Source organism: Mesocricetus auratus, unplaced genomic scaffold, assembly GCF_017639785.1.
Source record: "Mesocricetus auratus isolate SY011 unplaced genomic scaffold, BCM_Maur_2.0 Super-Scaffold_100025, whole genome shotgun sequence".
In the NCBI taxonomy this organism is placed as follows: Eukaryota; Metazoa; Chordata; class Mammalia; order Rodentia; family Cricetidae; genus Mesocricetus; species Mesocricetus auratus.
In genome coordinates, this window is record NW_024429206.1 from 4,335,548 (window position 1) to 4,359,584 (window position 24,037).

Sequence of the window (24,037 nt, forward strand, 5' to 3'; positions counted from 1 at the left end):
ACAGAAGGAATCTATCTGCCCTGCTTACAGGGTGGAAAAGGCTGGGTCTGAAACCAGATCAGCATCTTGAGGGAGTGACAGGAGCTCATTCTCTGAAGTGTTGGGTAGTCAGCCTGGGGCACAGCACTCTCAGTGCCTTCTGAGGAGAGGGTTAGGAGATCAATCTCTGGCAAGCCACCCATGATGCGATATAAAACCCATGTGCACGCCTCAGTTGAGGACAGTCCAAGCCAGAGAAATGAGACATCCGCCTCCCGCTGCTGCTTGTAGGAGCTCAGTTTTATTGTTTCAACAACACAAAAGGCTGCCATCTCTTTAAATAACAAACTATACACTCAGATCACAAGGAGCAGTAATACAGATGGTTTCCATGGGAACACATATACAGATTCAATAAATAATATAAAATGCTTTTTTTGTGCTAAAAAATAGAACTCTTGTCTCATAGCTACAGGTCCATCCATCTCTGTAACAGAAAAAGCCAGGTCTGCTATCACGTAGAACATAGAAAAATATAATTTAACAACTGAACTAAAAAAAAAAAAGCCAGTGTGTTGAGTTTATAATCCACATGCATTGTGTACAATCAATGGGCAGGTAAACAACCAAGGAAACAAACAAAAATCACAGTTGACATTGGAATGATTGCTCCCCTCCTACCCCCCCCCCCCATCAAAGACATTTTACCTCCAGGGCAAAATGAAAAGGGAAGGAAGTGTAGGTATTTGTTTGCAGAAGGACTCTGATGCTGAGAACCTAACTCTATGCTATGGGTTTGAATTAATTTTTGTTCTTCATGAAGGGCGAATACTTTGAACCCACTTCCTGTGAGGTCTCTGTCTTTAAGAACGGCCGTTAAAGATGTGTGGGTTCTACACATCTCAGGGACACAGCACCTCCCCATTGCTGGTAGGAGTGGTCACACCTGTGTTGTGTCATAAAGCAACAACTCTTAGTCTGTTAGTTACTTATTTCTAAGGCAGGGTTTCACTACATAGCCCAGGCTGTCCTGGGACTTGTCATCCTCCTGTCTCAGCGTCCTGAACATTAGGGATGAGGGATATGAGAGGCTGTGCTCAGTTCTCTCTTATTCTTTAAGGAAAGCAACTCAACAAGGAAAACCCTAAAGTCCATCACAACTCAGGAGAAGAGGCTTACAGTTCAGCCTTCTTCATTCCATGGTAACAGACAAACGAAAAGGAGACCCGAATAAAGCAATCATATTAACGCAGATGTGAGCAATTAAGACTTTCAAGTAAACATCACTCAGGGAAAAAAGGGGGGGTTTTGTTTTTTAATTTTGAAATTTTAAGTTATGAAATTTCAAAGTGGATATGGAGTTAAACGTGCAGAAAGGCCCGTGTTGTCATCCTGGGGTTCCCTGGGACCAAGCTGGACACCTCCCCCCACCCCGGCAGTACATTCAATAACAGTGACCAGGACACTGTCTCTGCCTAGGCTACAAAGCACTCGCTCAGTGTCCAGGGATATACCATGATGGGGGAACTTCCTGAGAATGTCCAGTGAATAACGCACGGCTCCTTCATGAGGGAAGCAACGAGGTCTCGGGAACAGCAACCAAGCCTTGTAGACATCACTTGGGAATTCCCAGGGAATCTCCCACCAGCATCCACCATCCCTTCCTTGGTGTTCTGTCATGTCAGGAGAATGGTTTCCATCAGCCAGCCAAGCAAACCTTCTCTACCTGCTCTGACCATGGCATCCCCTGGCTTCCCAGGTACCTGAAGTGGTCCAGTTCCTGTCCTGGGGAGCCCTGACCCTTCACCGCACTGTCCACTGGTGAATAATCGTGGCCAGTGGGGCCTCAGAACAGCTGCTTCTAATAGATACATGGCCGAGGTCAAGGGGCCACTCAGGCTAAATCTTATTAGTTGGCTAACAGTAGGTTTCCCACCCTCCATGCACACTGGGGATTAAACCCAGAGCCATGAACATTCCAGACAAGAGCTTGGCCCCAGAGCTACTGCCACAGCCCTTGGTGTTCTGAAGGCAGGGTTTTGCTATGTATCCCAGGCTAGCCTCAAACTCACAAGCCTCCTGCCTCTGTCAGTCAAGGCTGGACTCATAGAACTGCTGCATCAAGTCTGCCCAATGATGTCTTTCTCGAAAGGATGTCATCTCTCCCCACCATCCACACTTCATTGCTGGTTTTACACAGTTTGTAACGTCAGCTAATGGGACCATCATTGTGCAGGTCCCTGCATCAGACAGTGAGACAGGTTCCCCTGTCAACCATGACAGTGAGGCAATTTCTACAGGCTTTGCTGAAAAGAATCATGCTGGAGGCATGAGTGGGGAGCCCCAAGGGCAAGAGGCTATTTTAGGTTAAAAAATAAACAAACCGGGGCTTGCCAAAGGTATGTGTCATATAGCTGCTTTAAAACGATCTGATTCTCTTGTTTTATGAAACTGAGGCTTCTCAGAACTTGATTGTATAAAAACAGCATCACCTAGAACATCTTGGATCATGTTAAGAATTCTGCTCCAGAAGTCAGAATAAGGAGAACACGGGTTTGTTCTGTTAATGGTACAAGAAGCACCTGGCATCTAGGGATCCACTAACGTGACAGGAAACTCTCAAACAGCCATGCATGGCAAACTCAGCTGGTGACTCCATCCACCCTGTGGGCCCATGACACCCCCTCACCTCGTGCTTGGGTGGAAAGACCTGATGACCCATCATCCACCCGTGCGAATCTTAAGGACTGCAGGCAAGGGTCATCGTCCCTCCCTCTTAGCTGTGTCCTTATGAGGGAAATGGGGTTGAGGGGATTAAAAAGGTTTACTTAGATTAAGTCTGAGGCAGGGGGACTCTTAGGAGACCCACCCCAAACACAAACATAGCTCCTTTAAAAGAGAAGGGGCCTTAAAACTGACTCCTCTGAAATAATAATACATGATGTCTGTGAGAGTCTGCCTCAGTATTATCTGGGTACAGGATCCATGATCTTGTAAAACCCTTTGGTATGGCTATAACTCCAATACAAGATTTACTCTGGCTAGCCCAACACCTGCAGAGGTCAAGTCACCGTCCTGATGGGAGAGGCTCCTGTGTATTCCCTGAAAAGGCCAGATTTGCAGCCCTTGCCCCTGCAGGTCTGATAGAGCTTGTGTGGTGAGCTGCCCATTCCAGTCACACCCACACAGTGACATCAGTACTTAACTACATGTGCATGTGTGCAATAAAATCTGCACACTAGTTAGTTAAGCAAGCAAGCAGGGTGTCCTACTAGGTTGCAGCTACAGTCCCACACTGGAGGCAGTGAACAGTGGCACATGTATGCAAACTCAGACCCTGAATGGGCACCGAGACCCACAGGTCCCTCACACACATGCACAGTAACAGATACATTATCTTCCAAACTCTCAAAAGATAATTGCGATTTTAAAATAAATTAATAAACACCTTATTTTCCCAGAACATGAACACGAGAATACACACTGGGTACTGTTAGAAAGATCCAGGACAGAATGCAAAGAGTTTCAATGCCAGGTTTCTTTATGTGCTCAGCAGTTTGTCTAGCGACTCTGTAACACAGCCCCCAGGAACTTGACAAGTCCATGGAGACCTTCCAGGACTTCTATTTCAGCGTGGTGGCACAGAGACCCAGAATTTACTCAGGGCAGCAGTGGAGGAAATAATCTTTGGGGGAAGGGTGCTGGGCAATCTGCAGCCCCTTATCGGAACAACCCGGTGCATAGTGCATTAATGACAGAAAGATAAGGGTCATGCCAGGGTACAACAGGAGACCCCTGGACACTGTCACCCATCAGTGTGAGTTCATTATAAATTATACTGAAGGGCAAGGCAGCAATTCTTTTTTGCCTCAGACAGATCCTTGGATATACTTCTCAGGCCAGGCAGAAGAAGCAGGACTTGGCCATAGACCTGCCATCATGGAGACCCTGAGCTTGTACACGTACTGCTTGGTGGGTTACCTATATCCTGCTTGACTTGAAGTCCTGGGGCATCTCTTCTGGTCGTGTTGACCAGAAGTGGCCTTGATGGATGCTGTGGTGATTCCTCAAGGGAACATTCCTAACTCTGCCCTCTGTCTGGCATTCCTGGAGCAGAACCATCAGAGGCAGGCAGTGTACATGGTACTCTGTGCTACATCATCACCTCTGAAACAGCTAGGAGCTATCCCTGACCTACAGGGACCCTAGGCTACTGTGCCTCCTCCAAGATTTGGAGCCACAACCCCCAAACTTCAGGCAGGCACACAGATACATCAGTCCTGGACACTGTGGTCCCACCCCAGATATGCTTTATGCCAGACACGAGAGCTTGAGTGGTAAGGCTCATTTCATGTTCTGAGTCCGTGGATACCAAAGTAAGTGGGTGCGCAGAGAAACACCTTCTGCTTCTCCAGTAATTTCACGTGTGGACAGGTCAGTCCAGAGGATGTCCCAACTCCTGCAGGGCCATCTTGATGTCATGGGCATCCCCAGCCTGGAGCAGCCCAGTACTCAGAACTGCTGTGTCTCAGCTCCACATGGCTCCTTGTGGCTCCACTCCACTCCTGGGCTGATTCCTGGGCTGAAGAGCCGGGGCCCCTCCTGCAGGCCCTGCTGCTCTGTGGTTCAGAGGCCGCTGCTATTTCTGTGACACAGCGGTGGCTTGGAGAACTCCAGGATGGTGGTTCGGGGTTTGTTGAGGAACTTGGGGGCACGGCGCAGCAGCCTCTGAGCCTCAGTGAAGGTGCATGTCAACTCCTTCAGCCACTGTGCAAACTCGGGGTCACTCTGCACAGAGACACAGGCAGATGTTGGGACTGCTCCACCCATCTGCCAAAAGTATCTACAAATGGCTAAGGTCCCTGGAGCCTGAAAGAGGATACACTCTGTCTGTTGACCCTGAGCCTTGCTTTCACCTTCAGGTCCCCTGAAACCTGGTGAGAAATTCCAGATAGTGGGAAGCTAGTTCTGGGCTCTCCTGGTGGATTTCCTGTAATACTGCCTTAATCTAGTTGAGGATTTTCTCTGGGTCCTAAGACCACAGATCATAGAATAATAATAGGGAAGAGGGTTTTCTGATGCTGTAGAACACCCTCTTGCACATCTAAGGTAGTTTTGAAGCTCCTGTGTCCACCTGTAACACCAGAACTGGGGAAGCCAAGTCAGCAGAGTCCCGAGTGTCAGGCCAGCCAGACTATATAACAAGCTAAAGGGTGTCCTTGTCCTACCAGTTTGTCTCCCTCATCCTGTGAAATACATGTGTGCATATACCTCAGTACACCAAGGGAAAGTGTTCCAAGATGAAACTTGAAGTACAGTACAACTCAGACAAAAACAAAGACAACCCCCCCAAAAGTCCCTTTGGAGTCTCAGAAATGAGAGCAATAAATAATAAATTAGCTGGACGATCAGACTCCAGACCCCAGGAGAGTCCCCAGACTCAACTATCACATCATTGTGCTCTCTCCTCTGCTAACACTTGGATGTGATTTAATTTACCTAAACTCACACCGGCTAAGTCTGTGAAAGTGACAAGGAGAAGCTTGGGGACGTGGTGAGAGTCCTGGGAATATGCCCATCCCTGTCTCTTTTTACTCTGAAGGTCAATGAAAACTCACCTCGCATTGCAGGACAAACTGCTTCCCTCCTTTTATTCTGAATAATATGCATTTTCTATCTTTAATCTGGGTCTCTTCCACAGACAGGATCTGATCCATGGTCAGTAAATTTTGCTAAATACAAATGGAAAAGTTAACAAATACTTTGTTCCTTTGTGATCTAAAGGAACAAAGAGTGCATTTCCAAACGCAAATGACATTTTGTCTTTCTTTCTCAGCTGATAGTCTGGAAGTGAGGAAACTGGCTACAAAGGACACAAAAAGAAGCTCAAAGTAACCAGGGAAGCAACTCTTCTATGAAGGTTTGCCATGGCCCAGTGTTCCGGATGACAGTGTTGGTCTGGGCAGTCATGAAGGTGCAGGGCCACACTGTCTAGCCATCAGCAGGAGAACCGTGAGCAGCAATGGCTGACAGCTAAGGCAGGGATGGTTTAAGGAACTAGATCCACATCCAAAAGACCTAAATACAGGTGACACTCTTTTTTTTTTTTTTTTTTTTTTTTTGGTTTTTACAAGACAGGGATTCTCTGTATTGTTTCGGAGGCTATCGGCCCAGCCCGGCCTCGAACTCACAGAGATCCACCTGCCTCTGCCTCCCGAGTGCTGGGATTAAAGGCGTGCGCCACCACCGCCCGGCCACAGGTGACACTCTTACAGGATCCTTAAAGCAGATCTAGTGTGAAGGCTCCGAAGGAAGCCACAGCATAGTTATATAGGGGTGGTGTTTGTTTGTTTGTTTGTTTATATTTTAGATAAACTCCATGGGAATCTGGAGTGAAAAACATCACGAGAAACTCCCCTCTCTCTGTCCCTCTGTTCACTCTTACAGCTCTACCTCCTGGATTGTCTAGCTACACACAGAATGCTCAATGTCAAAAGAAATAATAATAGTAATAAAAGATACATTGTTGCAGCCACAACAGTTTGTTTTGGTCAGGCACAGAGAGGCTTCTCAGGATTGCCAGCCCAGCCCCCAGGAAGACACTTCAATACTCAACAGCACAGAGCTGCATCTTGGGGCACCCACAGAACACCCGATTTAGCTCCCCAAATCTTGGAGATTTTAATTTCAAAGAGCCTTGTGGCACAGGAAAGCGACCACAGACTATCGTCACCATTCATATTGCCTCAGACTTCACCAGCAGTTGTCAAAAATCTTGACTTGAAGTCAAGACAGAAGAGCTGAGCCTCCTGCTCAGGTCTTCTGACTCTGGGAGGCTACTGAACCCCCATTTTTGCCTCCTAATACACAAACCATGTCCAGACACTGGGACCAGGGCCACACTCAGTGATGAACCCTGGCTCACTGCCACTGTCCACCTAGGTGGGCTTCTTCTGGGGCCTCTTACATGCTGGGAGTTTAACAAAAGCAGCCTGTCTTGTCCCTTTGCTAACACTAGCTTGAGAAAGGGTCTGAGAGACTGTAAGATTCATCTAGATTTCCATCAGACTGCAGACAGCCCTGGTTGAATAGCCCTTCTCTCCCACCATAGGCTGACTGTACCCTTGGCTGCCCTAAATTCCTCTCAGTAAATCCAGGGCTGGACCCTAGAAGCCACCAAACCATTTGAGTTTTGTTTATGGCACCTGGCCTCAGATAAGCGCCCTAATCATGGGAGCTGTGAGCATTTCTGTGTCTCCCACTTCGCAGATGTGGAAGCTGAGGCCCAGAGAGGCACCTTGGAGTACCCTAAGTCCTGAGAGCAAGGAGTTGGGATCTCCTTTCCTGCTCTGCTCTTCTCCCATCCCACCATTCCCCTCTCCAGCCTCCACTGAGCTCCCTGAGGCTGCTGGACTTGGGACTCCATCTTTCAAATGACACCAGCATCTCATTCCAGGAAGGGACTTGACATGGACACTTAAAAGTTAGACCACAGCAACCCTTGTTTCTTTGACACAGAGACACAGGTAGGAGGCAGTGTGTGGGAGCTGCTGAGCCCCAGAGCTGCACGGGGCCCCCACCCCCAGAACTCACCCGTGAGTCACCCTCTCCTCTCCACTCTAGTCTGTTGGGGAAGAGGTAGAAGTAGCGCCTCTGCCACTGCGTGAGGAAGGGGTTCCCCAACTTCAGCATGAACCCGTGCATGATGCAATCCTTCCCCAGGGCATAATCTGAAGGTAGAGACACAGTGTCACTCAGGTCCTGAGCCAACACCACTAATGACACTCGCTCTAGGGCTGGAGAGGGGGGCACAAGTCTCTACAAAATCAACTCAATTTAAAGACCATGACCCCAGCTTTGGACACGGGACTGGGACATGTGGAGCTCTGAAGGTTCCAGGCTGTGTACAATCCTTCTTTCTCAGCATTTGAACCTGCAGCACTGACCGTCAACTCTGAATGGGCAAAATTTTGTTCCCAAACTACTGAATAAGACTATTTGCTCAGTGCTGGTGGCACACGCCTTTAGTCCCAGCACTTGGGAGGCAGAGGCAGGTGGATCTCTGTTCAAGACCAGCCTGGTCTGCAGGAGTGAGTTCCAGGACAGGCTCCAAAGTCCCATTGCCACTGGAGGGAACTGTCCCTCAATCTACTTCTGTCCTGTGAATGATTCTGAAGCCGGGTGGCAGTTACAGTGGGCTCTTCCTCAGCTCACTGCCCACGAAGACAGCGGAGTGAAGCAATTCAGACTCACACTGACTGAGTCTCTAAGGTGGAGGTATTTTGCAACACCCAGTAAAAGCTTTGGAAAGCATGTTAAAAATCACTCACTCATCCATCAATCTACCTATGATGCCACGGGGAGGAGGGCTAGGCATGGGTCTGTGTTTGGTGGGTCCGCTGAAGAACAACACTAAAAGAGATTAAAAATCTGCCTGTCCTTGGGAATGTACAATCTGGAGACGGTCAGACCACTCTGGAAAGGGTGAGACCCACATGTCATGCACCTGAGATGGAGAAAAAGCAAAAGATAGGGGGGTGGAGGGTAGGACCCACAGAGCTGCCCTTCTGATATGGGCTTGCATTTCCAGGCAGTTAAAACACACGTTACTTAGTGCCTTTGTCCCTGACACGGGAGCCTGCACTGTGCATTTCTGTCTCGGAGACATCGGGAATCTCACTGGGCCTGTTCCAGGCTCTGCAATGCTCCATCTCCAAGGACTAAAAATTTGAGGCTGCCCCACAAACTTCCAGGGGCAGGGAGACCCCAGAACTCAGATAGCACTGCCTCCCTCAGGGTGTACTTCCATCTGCTGGAGACTTGGAGAAACTCGGCTCAGCCCTTCCAGTCCACATACCACCCAAGTCTGGCATGCTCTTTCCTATGCCCGGGAGCACTTGATGTCACAGCCTTTTACCTTCCTCCTGACCAAGTTGCTTATTTTTAGCCCTCTTCCTGGCCTCAATTTTATCCGTATCGGCATTGACGGCGTCGTAGATGGTCTCCACCACTTCCTGCTGCCAGCGCTCGGAGATCACCAGTGGGAAGTTCTTATAGAGGTCTTGATCGCAGTCCAACAGCTGGGCATGTAGGGAAAAAGGGGGTGCTCGCTCTAGTGCCCTCCACGGCCACACCAGGGAAGGCTTCACCTTGGCCCCAGGCCAGGCAGCCTGAGCCTGATCTTCAATAACACTAGGGTATTTTTGACAATGAAAAATGAGTGTATGTTGACTTTTTTAATTGTGTTTGCGTGCATGTGTATGTGGTATATGTGTTCCTGTGTGTGGACATGTGTATGAGGATGCATGTATGTAGCTGAGTGTGTGTGTAGTGTGAGTAGTGTGTGTAGTGTGTGTGTAGTGTGTGTGTTGTGTGTGTAGTGTGTGTTCTGTGTAGTGTATGTGTTGTGTGTGTAGTGTGTGTGTTGTGTGTATGTGTGTGTGTGTATAGGCCAGAGGTTGTTATTAGTGCCTTTCTCTGTCACATCATGTTTATATATTTATATGTGAGGAAACAGTCCCTCTCATCAAGCCTGGAGCTTACTGACTGACAAGACCAGGCTTCCTCTTGTCCCTGCTCCTCTTCACTTCCCAGTACTGGACTATGAGTGTTTTTACTCATGTGCTAAGACTCTGAACTCAGGAGCTCATGTGCAGCAAACTCTTGACTGTGTGCCCCCCAACCCACAGCCCCTCGCACTGATTTTATTTAGAGATAGAGACTCTTACAGCCAAGTAGACTTTCAGCCGTGGGCACTGTGTTTATAAAACACTAGGATCTACATAGTGTTCGGACTCTGATAGAGGGAAAAAGCCAGGGTGGCTGACCCACCTCCCTCAAATGATCTGAAGGAGTGGGAAAGCTTGCCGTAGGCGGGGTCAGCCAGCATCTGACAAACTCCCAGTCTACCTGCCACCATGACTGGATGGACGTTTATATGTAAGTGGCGTGGAGTCGGGGCACCCCAGCCTCTGAGGGCTGCGGAACAGGGCGTGCACTTGACAACAGCACTTTTCTTTTACTCGTACATCTCTGTCCCACCCTCTGAGGCAGGTGTCCCTGGGAATCCAGGAGAGATGGTGACTTTGCTATAGCTCGAACCCAGAGACTCCAGCTCTGCCCAGTTACTCCTGCTCACAGCTGCCTCCTGTCCCTGCCCCATCTTCCTCCAGCCTCTGCCTTCACTCTGTCCCCAACACTCCTGACCCGAGTGTCCCTGTGACAGCTGACTCGGGCACAGAACCTGCCCATGCTCTCTCCAGGCAGCAGTGTGGGTTGGCATACAGAACCCTGCATGGCCTGTGGCTGGAGCGGAGCTCTTAGGTAAGAAAGTGAGCAGCTGCCTTTATGGGGGAAACTGGAGCAGCAGAGAAGAGCCAGGGTTGGGGTTAGCCACCAGAGTCAGGGGCATATGACAGGCTGGTACACGAGCGGGGACCCGCTGACTTAGCAGTTTAAAGACGGTAATTTTCCTCATGACTCACTCCCTGTGAGTATGTCTTGTCTCCACTTGGAAAAACAGAGTCACGCACCAAAGTCTGAAAAATGCAGAGGATGCTAAGACCATGGTCAGTTCACCCTTGATTGACACATGCAAAGAGATTTGTGCTGTCTGCAAGTTCCCTCCTGACACATGCAGACCAGTGGTTCTCAACCTTCCTAGTGCTGCGACCCTTTAAGACAGTTCCTCATGTCCTGGTGACCCCCAAACATAACATCATTCCGTTGCTACTTCATAACTGTAATTTTGCTGCTGTTATGAATTGTCATGTAAATATTTGATACGCAGATGGTCTTTTGGAAACCCTGTGAAAGGGTCATTTTACTCCCAAAGGGGTCGAGCCACACAGGTTGAGAACCAGAGCCCTAGGCTTAGAAGTGTGAAAATCATGGATTCTTCTGCTCTGAGTGGAATGTGTTTGAATCAGTTGTCACTCCTACCTCAGATGTAAGCTGGAGTTCATCCGCAAATACCACACATTATTAACAATGTGAGCACTGTGCCATTCATCAAAGTGAAATGATCAGCGGTGCTGGTGCGGGGGTGGAGGAGTTGGGGGGGGAATCTAAGCGCTTAATACTAAAACTATCAGCAAGTGTAATGGGCTCTCCTCTCTTCAAGCCAGGAAGGGTGGGGTGGCCTGTTATCTCAGCATCAGGAGGCTGAGGAGGACCTTGAGTTCAAGGCCTGCTGGGCTGCAGAGAGTACAGGTGATGAGGGTGTAGCTCGGTGATACGGTGTTCATCTAGCAATGTACAAGAGCTCCAGTTGCTCCCCAGCCCCCTCCACACACAGCAAATCTTAGCAGAAATCCCACACCCGGAAGTGTGCGTACCTTAATGCCTTTGGTGTCCTCTTCATCAAACGAACCGATATCAAAAGCATCTGCAGCGTTGACCTCTCCCCCGGGGAGGGATTAGGGGTGGTGGGTACTAGAAGATCCAACAAGTAGGTAGGGCCCAGTTATCAGCTGCCCTGTGTGCCCCCAGCCCAAGATAACACTCTATAAAAAGAACACAGCCCAGCCTTCAGAAAGCGTGTGTCCAGAGACAGAGACCCACCCAGAGCCTCACGCTGCAAACCCTGATGAGTGCTGGCTTCCCCGGTGATCTGAGCCTGGCTGTCTGGGCAGGCTGTCCCTCCTCCCTATGGAAACTGCTACCATGCTGCAGCCAGGCTTCACACACAAACACGTTTAAAAAGAAATTCAACTGGGGTGTACCAAAGAGAATACAGTAAAGCTTAAAATAAGGAAAAGGGGTAGTGTGTAGCTCCATGGGAAAGGTTCTGGCTCTAGCATAAAACAAAAGTTTAAAAAAATTTAAAAACTAGGAAAGGGAGGCATGGGGGCTGGAAAACATCCACGTTCGAGTCAGTTGTTCCCTGTATACTGGAGTCTGAGTCGACACACGTCTCAATTAGCCGGATGGCTGCTGCACTATGCCTTGTCACTGTGCCTTCTATTGATTTGTTGAGATGATACAGCCAAAATTTTTATACAGTTGCCCCTCAGCACCCGCAGAGGACCTTTCCAGGCCATTGCTTGGCTACAAGGTCCACCGAGGAGCAGGTCTCTCATATAAACAACAGCAAGGGTTTTGTGCAGAACCTGTTTACATCCTCTGTAGGCTTTAATCTTGAGGTGACAGCTTAAATGCTCTGCAGATGGTGGTCAGTCTGTGTCGCTTTGACACCAGGAGTCAACGTTTGCTCAGTACACCAGTGGTTTTATGTTTTTTGTTTCTTTCCTGCATGTTTTCTATCATTGGTTGGTTGAACCACAGATGCAAAATCAGGCCTGTGTGGCTTCTGTGAGGAAAATGAGGTAGATGAGCCTCCCCAGTGGGAGTCCTCTACATGACCATCGCATGTAGTCTAGGTAGAACATTAGACACCACAGGCTGGGGTAGGGACCATGGAGGGACAGAGTCAGGAAGCCAGCAGCAGAGAGACAGACAAAGAGAGCTCAGAGGGCCCAGAGGGATACCTTCCGCAAGTACACATGCTGCCAGTCGATGCCCTTGAAGAAGATGTGTTCCTTCACCTCTTGTGCCCTGGGGAAGGGGGGAAGAGAGAGAGAGTCCCGCAGAGGTCAGATGGAAAATGTGGCAGGTTCTGTGCTGAACTGTCTCCTCCCCAGTAAGAACCCACAGGGAACATTCCTGCTCCTTAAGAAACCAATTGCCGGCTGGGAAATGGATCAGGGGGTAAAGAGCTTGCCTTATAGCCACGAGAACCCGAGTTTGGACCCCTGGCTCCCATGTAAATGTTGGACTGGCATGGTAGCAAGAGGCAGAGAGGGGATGCCCTGTGCTAGCTACACTAGCCCAATCGGGAAGCTCTGGGGAAGGACCTGACCCAGTATACAAAAGTTAAAGAATAAGCAAGAAAGACACTGATCAATCTCAGGGCCACACAACTGGCACATTTCTGTCTGGTATTGTAAGGGTGACAGTATGGACAGTAAATGCCCAGTGTGACCTCACCCCTGTGTGGCCCCACCCAGTATGGCCCCAGTGTGACCACGCCCTGTATGATCACACCCCATGTGACTTCACCCCGAGTTACCCGACCCTGTGTGACTCCACCCCCCCATGTGACTCCACCCCGTGTGACTCCATCCCCGTGTGACCCTGCCCAGCAGATGCTGAGGGCTTGGATGGCCAGACCAGCCTTTTCTTTGGAGAGGAGACCCTGAAAGATGGCCTACCCGCCTCCGCAGCAGCCCAGCCGCTGACTCACGTCCCGCTGGAGCAAACCCTCCAAGAGGGACCTCAGCTCAGGGGAGAAGGCATCAGGAAGCTGCACGTTCTGAGGAGAGAAGAGACAGATTTCGAAGACCCATCCTAAGGTGGTGTCCTCACACCCTACCAGAGGTCAAGGCTGCTTCTTGGGTAAGTGAAGATCTAAAACTGACTTCATAACAGGTTAACATTGAACCTAAAATGATTGTTTTGGAATCCTTCAGCAGGTTGGAAGACCTGGAATGCCAGTGGCCCTCACCTCTGCAACAAGGGATCCTCTCCCCACTTATCTGAAGGCCACATCTGCTCCCCGTTTGCCATATCTTTCTTATTCTGCTCATTTGCGAATCTCACCATTTGCCCTGGAGTTCTGTTTTGAGTCTTCTTTCTTTCCCTTCAAAATTTCCCCTAGGAATGTTTTTGACTTCATGTATTCATTTCAGCTATGCACATTTTAATGTCTTATATTTATAATATTTTATATATGTTACATATAATCTTTTGTGGCTTTGATCTGTACTCATGGTGGCTCATATCCATATCTATAGATCAAACATGTACAGTTGTCCAATGGGCATGGGTGCATGTGTGCCATGGGGCCCATCCTTAGCCCTCTTACCACCGTCAGGGTCATGCGGTCTATCTCGTGCTTGTCTTTGGTTTTATGCTGTCTGAAGGGGCTGTGGCTGCAGATATAAAGGAAAGTTCTATTAAAATACAGCATTGGCTAGCTCAGTACAGGCACTGACTAACGTTTGGGTAAAACATAATACACAGAAGTTTAAAGATCGTAAACATTCGCCATTTCTGGAAACAAAACTTAGCCACAGAATAGACCGGATCCTGGAGGAGCCAGACACATCTCACTTGATCTTCTCTGCAGTGACTTATGACAGTAATACAGGCTTCTCCAGTTAGATGTCGCCAGCAGCACACAGGCATCGGGCAGAAATGCTCGGGAAGGTGTGATGGCTGCAGTAGTTACAATGAAAACTTCTGCAGTCCAGCTCCTAAAATAGCTCGATGGCCTGTGCTGCACCGGTGAGTCCCCTCGGTGTGTGCATTAGCCTAGAAGCCAGCGTGCACACCCTGACGCAGTCTTGATGACAAGGATTGCACTAGCTTTACCCAGGATGAATCAGGAAAGCTGGGCTCCATGTGACCTGGCTGCTCACACAAACCTTCAGTATCCACATCTACATCTAGACGGTGGAAGCAGACAGTAGGTGTGAATACTGTGGTCAGCTGTAAAGGATCAGAGCCCAGTCACGCTTGGTAAATGATGAGGATCCCTCTTTGCTGTGTTATTCATTCATTTTATATATTTCTTCTTCTCACTTTCCAGACCATTATTTTCATAGAGTCACACCAGGCCATTTTCAGCCACATATACCATGTTAGCGCCTTCTCCCCTTTCTCTCTCTCCCTGCCTCCCCTTCTCTCCCCAAGCTCTCCTCTTTTCTCTCCTCTGCTGTACAGTGTCCATACTCTCCTATAACCCACACATATGATTTCGCGTCTCTCTAAAGTCTGGGACCACAAGTTGACAGGACACACGTGATTATTTGTCTTTCTGGGGCTGACTGGGTTTGCTTTGTATGATTGGCTCCAGAGCAGCCGTTTTACTATGAACAGCTTAACTTCATTTTCCTTTATGGCTGCAAATAATTCCGCATTGTCTCCATCCATGCCTCCGCTGGGGAATGCCTCGGCTGCTTCCGTAGCCTAGCAGTTGTGAGCATGGGTCAGCAAGTGTCTGTGATATGTTCATGTGAAATTTTACATAAACATCCAGTAGTGCTGCATGGGATAACACACACATGCACACACAGATAGGGTGGGAGGGTCTATGTAGCCCAGACTGGCCCTGAACTCACGATATAGTCCAGGCTGGCCCTGAACTCACGATATAGCCCAGGCTGTCCTCAAACTCACTTCCATCCTCCCACCTTAGTTTCTAGGGTGCTGGGATTTCTAGGGTGAGCTAGCTTTCACAGGAAACCTTACTGAGAAGTGGTATTATGAATATGCAAACTAGGACCCCTGGCCTAGGGATGTATTTGAAATTGAGGAAGGGCTAGCTAGGACTAGGGCTTCCCCACAGAGAGGCATGTCTCTGCTGACCAAGCCTGTTTATAAGGTATGTAAGGCATAAGCTGAAGCAAGACACTCTGGAAAACATTCGAAGGCCAACTCTGCCGGTTGCAGAGGTGCTTGGAGCCTGTGATCAAGGCAACTCTGAAGGAGTGAGTTCCAATCCCACCTGTCCTGGGCCGCCCCTTCCTGCTTCAGGGAAGTGTTTTAGTCTCAACTCCTTCCTCCTCCCTCTGTACAAGAGAGGGTGCCCCAGCATCATGGTGAATGACCAAGGCAATCAACTGCCATCTAAAAACACTAATCTGAACCAAAAATTCAAACAAGGCAAATTGGTACTAACCAAGGGTATGAAACAACCTTTAAATAGATTTGATTGGAAATATTCTTTTCAGCTCATTTCCAAGAAGGAATGTGTGGTTACTGTGCTCAAAGAGGAATCAGAAGTTCAGGCATGGTGGTGCACCAGCAAGGGAGGTGGGAGAGCAGAGGATCCAGGGTTCAAAGCCATCCTCAGCTATGCAAGAATTCCAGACAAGCGTGGTCTACATGAGACACCGTCAAATAAACACATGAAATAATAAAAACCCAAAGCATGGAAGACAGTGTCTGCTTGCTACAGATGACACTGTGCCTCGTGTCACTGTTCTTCTCTGACAGCCCTCTTTGTACGCACCCAGAGGATATCAGCATATTTGGTACAGGCAGACGGATGCCAAGTCAGTGCCAGTCTCTCCGCTTGCCACCCTGATGCCTCCGCCCTGCCCTGTTTCTCAAGGCTTAACGGGTTGGAGAGGCCATTGGAGTGTATGCACAGGAGCGTGAATGTAAAAACCAGGGACCCCGTTCAGTCCTTGACCTCCGGCACATCGTGAAGGTCAGTCAGTCCCCAAGGTCCTGCTGAACTGTAACTGTGGTGTGTGGGGGTGGGGCCTTTGAAAGGTGAGGTGAGGAGGCTCTAACCCCAGGAAGGCATTAAGGCTGTTATCACAGGGGCCAGTCAGAAAGGGGAGTCTAGCTTCTAGGGGGCCCCTTGCTCCCATCTCCTGCTCTCTCAGAGTCCCCTTGCCCACGTCCTGTAAGGGCACCATAGGAAGTCACTCAAGCTGCTAACTGAACTCCTGCCTTCCAGGACCAGCTGCCCAAAGAAATTCTGCCTATTATAAACCACTGGGGGAGGGGCGAGGAGTGATTCCGTTTCAGTAGCACAAAACAGTGGGAGAGAGTCCCCCCCCCCCCAGCCTTCCCTACAACAACCCTTCATCCATCCCTAGGGCCATAGACCCCCTTTACAAGTTCAGTGGAACCATATATGACTCAGCAAGGCATCATGGGAAGCTGCTTCCCAGCTCTTCAACCCTAGCCTGTCTCGTCAGGGACACTTGAGTGTTCAGCTCCAGGCACACGAGCTGCCAAATGGAGTCTTGATTACTCTTTGTCAACCAAGTCTGGGACTTGGCTTTCTATTTTGGAAAATGTTAAAGAAAAAGCCTCAGATAGTAACGTCTCCATTTTGAGCAGGACAAGTGGCACTCACAGACCATGTGATGGCAGCTGTCCCCTGATGCAGGCTCTGTAAATAGGTACCCAGCTCCCAGCTGTCATCAGCTCGGAGTGCAGGGAACATGCTCCCCGGCTCTGGATGGCTTTTGACTACAGAGAGCCCACATCCTGAGCGAAAGCATGGCACTCTTCATTAAGATAGTATAAGGCTGAGCACACCCCCTGCACCTGCCAGGAAACTGAGGAAGCCCACACACTCCTACACCAGACACTTCAAATCCATAGGGTTGATACTGAGCCCAAACCAATATGATGACACGAGATTAAGCACGCTCACGACTTATTTTAGAACACAAGAAAGATTGTATGTCACATCAAATATGCCTTTGGAGTTTGAGCCAATAACTGTGAAATATCTATAATGGTCCCTTTTCTCCCGAGGGATAATGTCAATAGCCCCTCTGTACAGGCTCTATCCTGATGGAAGACATTTGTGGGGGAGGGACCTCCCCTAGAGGGAGAGTTCTTGATTCCCACACTTCTTCAGGGGACAGGGAATCTCCTATGCACTTGGATACCTGAGTAGTGCCCATGCATCCTAAGCTATGACAATCGAAACTGCTGCCAGGGAGTGCTGAGTGTCTCTGGAGACTGCAGTCAACTGTTGCTGGTTGTCTGCCTGCAGCTGCCCTGGGATGGGAAGGGAGCAGGCTACCCTCAGGAATGCAGCATGCCCCCTCGGTGTCCTGCTCCACCCACCTTCTCTTCTCAGGGCCAATGACAGCAGCTTCAGGGGCCTCTAAACCGCGTATGGCCACATCTACAAGACACAAAGCAATGCTGAGTCTCCCCAGGTGCAGCTTCATGAGTGGCATTTACTGTCATTCACAGCCTGGGGAAGGATGGTTTCCAGCCTAGTTCCTCCTCCTTTAATTAAAAAAAATCCCCTTATTTGTATTTTAAGTGCATGGGTGTCTGCCTGCATGTATCAGTGAACCATGTGCCTGCGGTGCCAGCAGAGGCCAGGGACAGGAGCTGGAGTCCCTGGAAGTGGAGTTACAGGTGGCTGTGAGCTGCAGCGTGTGTGCTGGGAATCAAGCCTGGGTCCTCTGAGGAGCAGAGAGTGGCTGTCACCCTGAGCCACCGCTCCAGTCTTAGTTCCTCCTTCTGAAGACCGCCTTGGGGCCTCACTCATGAAATGTGACCTTGGTTCCTCCTGAAGCACTGCTGACTGCGCCCTCCCTCGAAAGAGAGAAACACCGCCCTTCCATATCCCGGCCGCGGGATGTCCTCACACCGTCTAGCTGACTCTACAGTACCGTCGTGTCCCTCACAAACCCTCCAGCTGCAGCTCAGGCATGTCTCTTTCTCTCCGACACTACAGGTCGCCACTGGAACCATCTTACTGCAGGTTAAAAACCCTCACCCAACACCAGGAAACAAGGCCACGTGCCACAGCACACGCAGAGGCCCTCCCAGGTCTCCGTTGCTTCCTCCAACGCATCTTATCTGAGACACTGGTTACTACTCACTGGGCCCCAATAGCAAGCTGCACCCATTCCCACAGCGTCTTCCCCATCCCAAGGGCCCCATCTCCCACACAGTCACCCCACTCAGGCAAGCCCGAAGTGGGTCCTCCATTTCTGGGCTTCCCAGCACTCAGTCCTCTGAGGAGCCTCCCCGTAGTCTCTTGCCTTCCTTCTCCCCTCCTCCCACAGCCCGACTCCTCCTCTGCATCAGGCAATGGCCCTCCTGTGCCTTAAGTACTCAATAAATGTTTATCAAGCTCGAATCACCGGGGTTGGAACTCATTTCCTGTTCTTTGCTTATAGTTCCACACCACTCCCTGGAAGGGCTTTGAGTGAGCACAGGGGTGTGGGGGGGAGGTCTGAGGGCTGAATCTCAGTGGGAAGGAGGCATCAAAGCCCATTTGTCACACAGGCCAAGAGTCCTCTCCCTGGGCTCAGGCAGTCAGCAGACAGCAACCAGGAGAGGGTGTAACACTCCTTTGGGAAACTAGAGGCCTACATGGTGGTACATATAACAGATTCTTAGGTGATGTGTCCCTTCTCTCTCTGTCTCGTGTGTGTGTGTGTGTGTGTGTGTGTGTGTGTGTGTGTGTGTGTACGTGCTAGCACATGCATGCCTATGCGAGTAGGGAGAGGTGTGGAGGTCAGAAGACAACTTTCAGGAGTTGGTTTTTCTCCTTCCACCATGCTGGTCCCCAGGATTGAACTTGGGTCCTCAGGCTTGGTGACAGGTGTCTTTCCCTGCTGTCATCTCACCAGGCTAATCCTTCTCCTCCCTGAAGCACCGTTTCCACAAGACCTCCTTTTGAAGGGCTGCAGTCAGGCATTTTGGTCACCTGACCTGTGCCCACTCTCTGGCTTCCATCTCTCTCACACCCCCCCCTCTCTGTCCCTGGCACCATCCTCAGGGGCCTTCAGGTCTTACTAGTTTCCCACTCAGAAGGATCCAGGAGCGACTGAACTGCAGCTGTGTAAAACTAAACTCACTCCGCAAGGGGCGAATCGCAGTTGCGATAGGACTGAAGTGATAATTAGACAAGCCCCTCCCGATTCTTCAAACACAACGTCATGTGGCTGCAGACCCTCTGCAGGCTATGAGCAGGACTGTTTTACCAACAGCTAGATAGGAATGGCAATGAAGAAGCAAACCCTAGCCTTCCGCAGGCTTGCACTGCTTCCCTAGGGTCCCTGATCGATGACTCCCGTTTCAGACAGTTTGGCTGTTGTCTCCAGGGACTGGAGGAGCTTCCTGGGTGTCTCCCTGAATTTGCAATGATGGCAGAGGGCACAGAAGGGGGTCTCCCTCAGTAATGGCTTCCTCTGGCTCGCTCTGCATAAGCTCTAATCAGGTCAAGCTAGTCTGCCAACAGGAACGAAGGGCGCCTGGGCTCCACCAACATGGTACTGGTAATACAATTACTGAATAACAGACCTGACTTTCTTAGCGGTAATACGATTTGAGGTCCCCGGGGAATACAATGGGCACAGCAGAATTGGATTACAGAAGCATCAAGGATGTAGTGAGTTGGACTTGGAGCCAAGTTTGGGGGACTGTGGAGTTCAACGGCTCTACAAATGCACTAAACAGAATATATGAGTTTTCCCAGGGGCACAGTGAACCCTCAGCAGGCTGTGGTGCAGGCTACGGGGCAACTGATTAAGAGGGAAATCTGGACAGGACGTGGGGACAAGGATCTTTCTTAGACCTTTGCAATGAGAATGAAGAATACACTTGGATTCTACTAGAATCAAGCTTCCAGCTGAAACATCTAGAGAGCCATAGATGAGAACACTCTTGGGGCGCACTCCCCTGCTGCCCAACTCATCATCTCTGTAGCTTCGAATGTGGTCAAGCAGAATGGTCAGCTTCAGAGGGACCATACTGGCAGGCTCTCAGAGAAATGGCAGCCTCTCAGCTGAGGTTACTTTGGCTCCCCATGACTCACATTCCAGAATCCTCCAGGTGCTTGGTGTGCAGGAATCATGAGAAGTCATTTGTGGTGGGGGTGGAGAGAGATACCACATTCTCCAATAATCCACATTTTAACACTTTTGCCTAGTCCCAGAACATGGCCTACTGCGGAAACACTCCAAAGCCCTCTTGGTTTGCTATGTTTTGTCTCATTTTACCTTAGTCCTAGTTTAAGGTCCTTGGGACAAAAATATGAAGCTTTCATCTCTGAGCCCTCAGGACAGAAGCTCCCACCACAGGAGGAGCCACCACGGCCGTCACTTGCAGCAGTGTGTCTTAAAGGCCACAGTGTGGTCTGACATGACATCAGGGTCATGACTTACAAGTATTCTCCCCATCCCCATGCTGGGGATAGAACCCAGGGCCTCTGCCCCTGGAAGCTCCATTTGACCCAAGCACCCCCAGGACGGGACATCTGAGTTCCACTCACCCCCGCAGGAGCTTGAAGAGCATACAACCCAAGGAGAACCAGTCAGCGCTGCTGTCATACGATGTCCCCTTCTGCAACACCTCGGGAGCCATGTACCCATGGGTGCCCCTGGGAAGGGAAGGAAGATGGTCACAGGCACGTGCTCACTCTGGAATAAGGAGGATGCCCCATGTTGGGAGGGCGGTGACTGAGTGCAGAGAAGAGCGCATGCACCATGGCCTGAGCACAAGCGTCATGCCTCACACTGAGCGCCCTGCAGAAGGCGACATGAAGTCACACCACTGAGTTCACACAGGAAGGGAAGAAGGATGAGGGCAATTTGACTGAGACATCTGTTACCCTACTGACTGCCACGGTTGACTCAACTGATCTGGTGGGTATCTATGAAGACCCAGGAGTGCATACACAGTGCCCCAAGATGAGTCTGAGTGACCCAGGGAATCTTCTATGACGCCATAAAAAAAAAAAAAGAGCCTTGGGAAAACCCTTGTCTACAGCTCGACAGCCCCTCTGTCTCTCACTGGCCTCTGTCGATGAGGGCGTGAAGGGTGCTGAGGGGAGAGCAGGTGTGACCACAGCTCAGCATCACAAGACCCAAGAGGTGAACTGAACCCACATAGGGCAGGAGGCAGGGTTCAAATCACGCCTTCCTTAGGGTGAGTTGATGCTGACTTGCTTATGCACACTGAGGTTTTACTCAGAAACTCTTGGTCAGTGAGGATCATGGGTGATCCCTGGAGCCCATGGGGGAGGCTGGAAGGAGCTGCAGAATACATGATGGGGGGGCCTGGCAGGTAGCAGTGGGCCGAGCTTTCCATGAGGTGCCAGTATAAGGTCAAGAGAGCCATGCCACGAACAGAGGAGACCTCTTCCAGGGCTTCCAGAACGCTTTCTGAGATAGTTGAGTTTCAGCCTAGCCTGGAAGCCCTTTGAAGTTACTGTTGGGTGCTACCCATGACTGAGCCACAGTTTGGGAGTGGAGGGACACTGTCCAGGAGGAATCCAACAAGCTGACATAGATGGACTCTGCAGGTGTTCTCTGGAGTCCACCGGAGCGTCCCAGGGCCACCATTGCCTATCCCTGTGCATTTGTCATCTGCATAAAGTGGTGCAAACAGTTAAACAAGGAGCCAGTTCAACTTCTCAGCCCAATCTCTTTTGAAAATGCTGTTTGAGACAGCCAGTGTCAACTGTACATACGGATCTGGAGCAACTGGGAGGCCATCCTCTAGGCACACTTGGGAGGGATTACTCACTTCTGGGCATGCCTGTGCCTATGATTGGGTTAACTGGGGTGGGAAAGCCTACACTACAAGTGGGCAGCACTGTTCCCTAGGTTTGGGTCCCTTGGGAGGGATTATTTCCCCTGAGTACTCCTGTGCCTATGATTGGGTTAACTGAGGTGGGAAAGCCTACACTACAAGTGGGCGGCACCATCCCCTAGGTTTGGGTCTGGGGCTGCATAGAAAGGACAAAGTTAGCTGAGCACAGGCTGTTCCCCTGACTGGATGTGATTTGCCCAGCTTCCTCAGGTCCCACAGCTGGGATGTCCCTGCCATGCTGCATCATCACCTGGAATTACAAACCAAATAGGATCTTCTTCTCTTAAGTCCCTATTGTGGGGGTATCTTATCATAGAAAGAAGGAAGCTAAGTCACTGTTCAGAATACAGTTCTTCCCAAGGCAGGCACGGTAGCCCTCCATCTGGACCAAGCCGGCCAGGCTAGTGGGATAAACGATGCCACACCACAGAGCTGAGATTCTGGGAAGATGAATTCTTATGAACTCTCCTACTCACGCTTAGTTATAACCACAGTAAACTGAAGACATGAGCATGCTGAAGACGGGTGGCATTAAAAATTCAAAAGCATCTCTTGAAAATGGCCAAGCAACCTCCCAGGAGGAGTGCAGGTAGGCGCTCCGACAGAACCTTGATGCTCTCAGTCTTGTCCCAGCTTCCGGGCAAAGAGCAATCTACTTTAGAAATTGCAGTTTACGATCAACGGTACCAACGCACAACCAGGGCTTTCAAAGGCAGCTCTGATTTAACGCAGGCCCTCACAGAGCACTGCAAATCCACCCCTTCCACAAAGACATATAGAATGAAACTCAAGTACTTATCTCCAGGACCATTCATAAGGGAGAAAACTTGCTCAGGGGAAGAGTTAAATGTAACTGTAAAAGATTCGGTACTAAGAATGAGAAATTCCAATATTCATGTAGTGTCTGTGTGTGCATGTGTGTAGGGGTCATACTCAGGCCATGGCTTGTGTGTGGAAGACACAGGACAACTTATGGGAGTCAGTTCTCTCCTCCCTCCCATCACGTGGGTCCCAGGGGTTGAACTCAGGTGGCCTAGCAGGGTGGCAACAGCTATATCTCATGAGTCTTTCACAGGCCCAGAAGGAAATATTCTAGAAGGCAAAGTGGGGTTTGGCGTGTGGCTCACTGGCACACACTCTTCTCACTGCTGCTTCAGAGTAGGGGCAAAGCTTTTACCTAGAGGTGGCCACAGGCCAGGTCACCTGCAGTTAGCACTGTCACCACTAAATGCAGTTCTGAGCCATCAGAGATGGCTAAGGACCATGGCCTCAGGAGTCACTTCCCTGTGACAACCAGTTCACCTCCTAAGTCTGAGGGCATGACCTGCATTAAACCCTGAACTGTAAGTAGGTGGCTGGCTCCCAGAACTTCCTGATTTCTCAGAAGTGCAGGAGATGGAGATGGGAAGTCGGCCCTGAGCTCTCCCTGGGGGCATTCCGGGCAGCCATCACACGCCTCTCCAGGGCTTGGACTCTGTCACATACTCTGGTAAAGGGACTTATTAGCTTGATCTTACAGAAGAAGAGACTAAAGGCCAGAGAGGGTGAGCTGACTTGCTTGGAATTTCACAAGCGGCAAGCATGACCTTGGCTTCGGCAGAACCAGAGTCCTTCCTATGAACTAGCTGATTCCCCAAGCGGGCTCAGGTCCCCAGGAGCCATGTCTGTCCCCACAAACAGTGACAGGAAGCACCCTGCTCTAGAGCTCCACTCCCACTACCTTGACACTCAATACGACAGAGAAAAATCCCAGCCAATGAGGGGCACCAGAGGCCAGGTGGTGTTGCCTGAACACAGGTGCCATGGTCTGGAAATGCGGACGTGCTACTCACACGCTGGCGTGAGGCTTCTTTTTGGAGAAATCGCAGGCGAGGCCAAGATCAGATATCCTCACATGCCCATGCTCATCCAGGAGGATGTTTGCAGGCTGAAAGAAAAAGTTCAAGAGTCCCCCAGAGGTCAC

General features: G+C 50.0%; 1 protein-coding gene across 1 annotated transcript in view; it reads right to left on the minus strand.

The window, feature by feature from the left end:
* Positions 1-261: 261 nt before the first annotated feature.
* The window catches only part of Grk3 (G protein-coupled receptor kinase 3), a 95,080-nt gene continuing 71,304 nt past the window's right edge, over positions 262-24,037 (minus strand). Inside the window, 11 exon segments of the mRNA XM_005078918.4 lie at positions 262-4,767; positions 5,598-5,711; positions 7,573-7,709; positions 8,897-9,059; positions 11,316-11,384; positions 11,386-11,412; positions 12,468-12,534; positions 13,191-13,291; positions 13,844-13,910; positions 20,753-20,860; positions 23,907-24,001. Coding sequence (XP_005078975.1) covers positions 4,606-4,767; positions 5,598-5,711; positions 7,573-7,709; positions 8,897-9,059; positions 11,316-11,384; positions 11,386-11,412; positions 12,468-12,534; positions 13,191-13,291; positions 13,844-13,910; positions 20,753-20,860; positions 23,907-24,001 — 1,110 coding nt within the window. The 3' untranslated portion in view covers positions 262-4,605.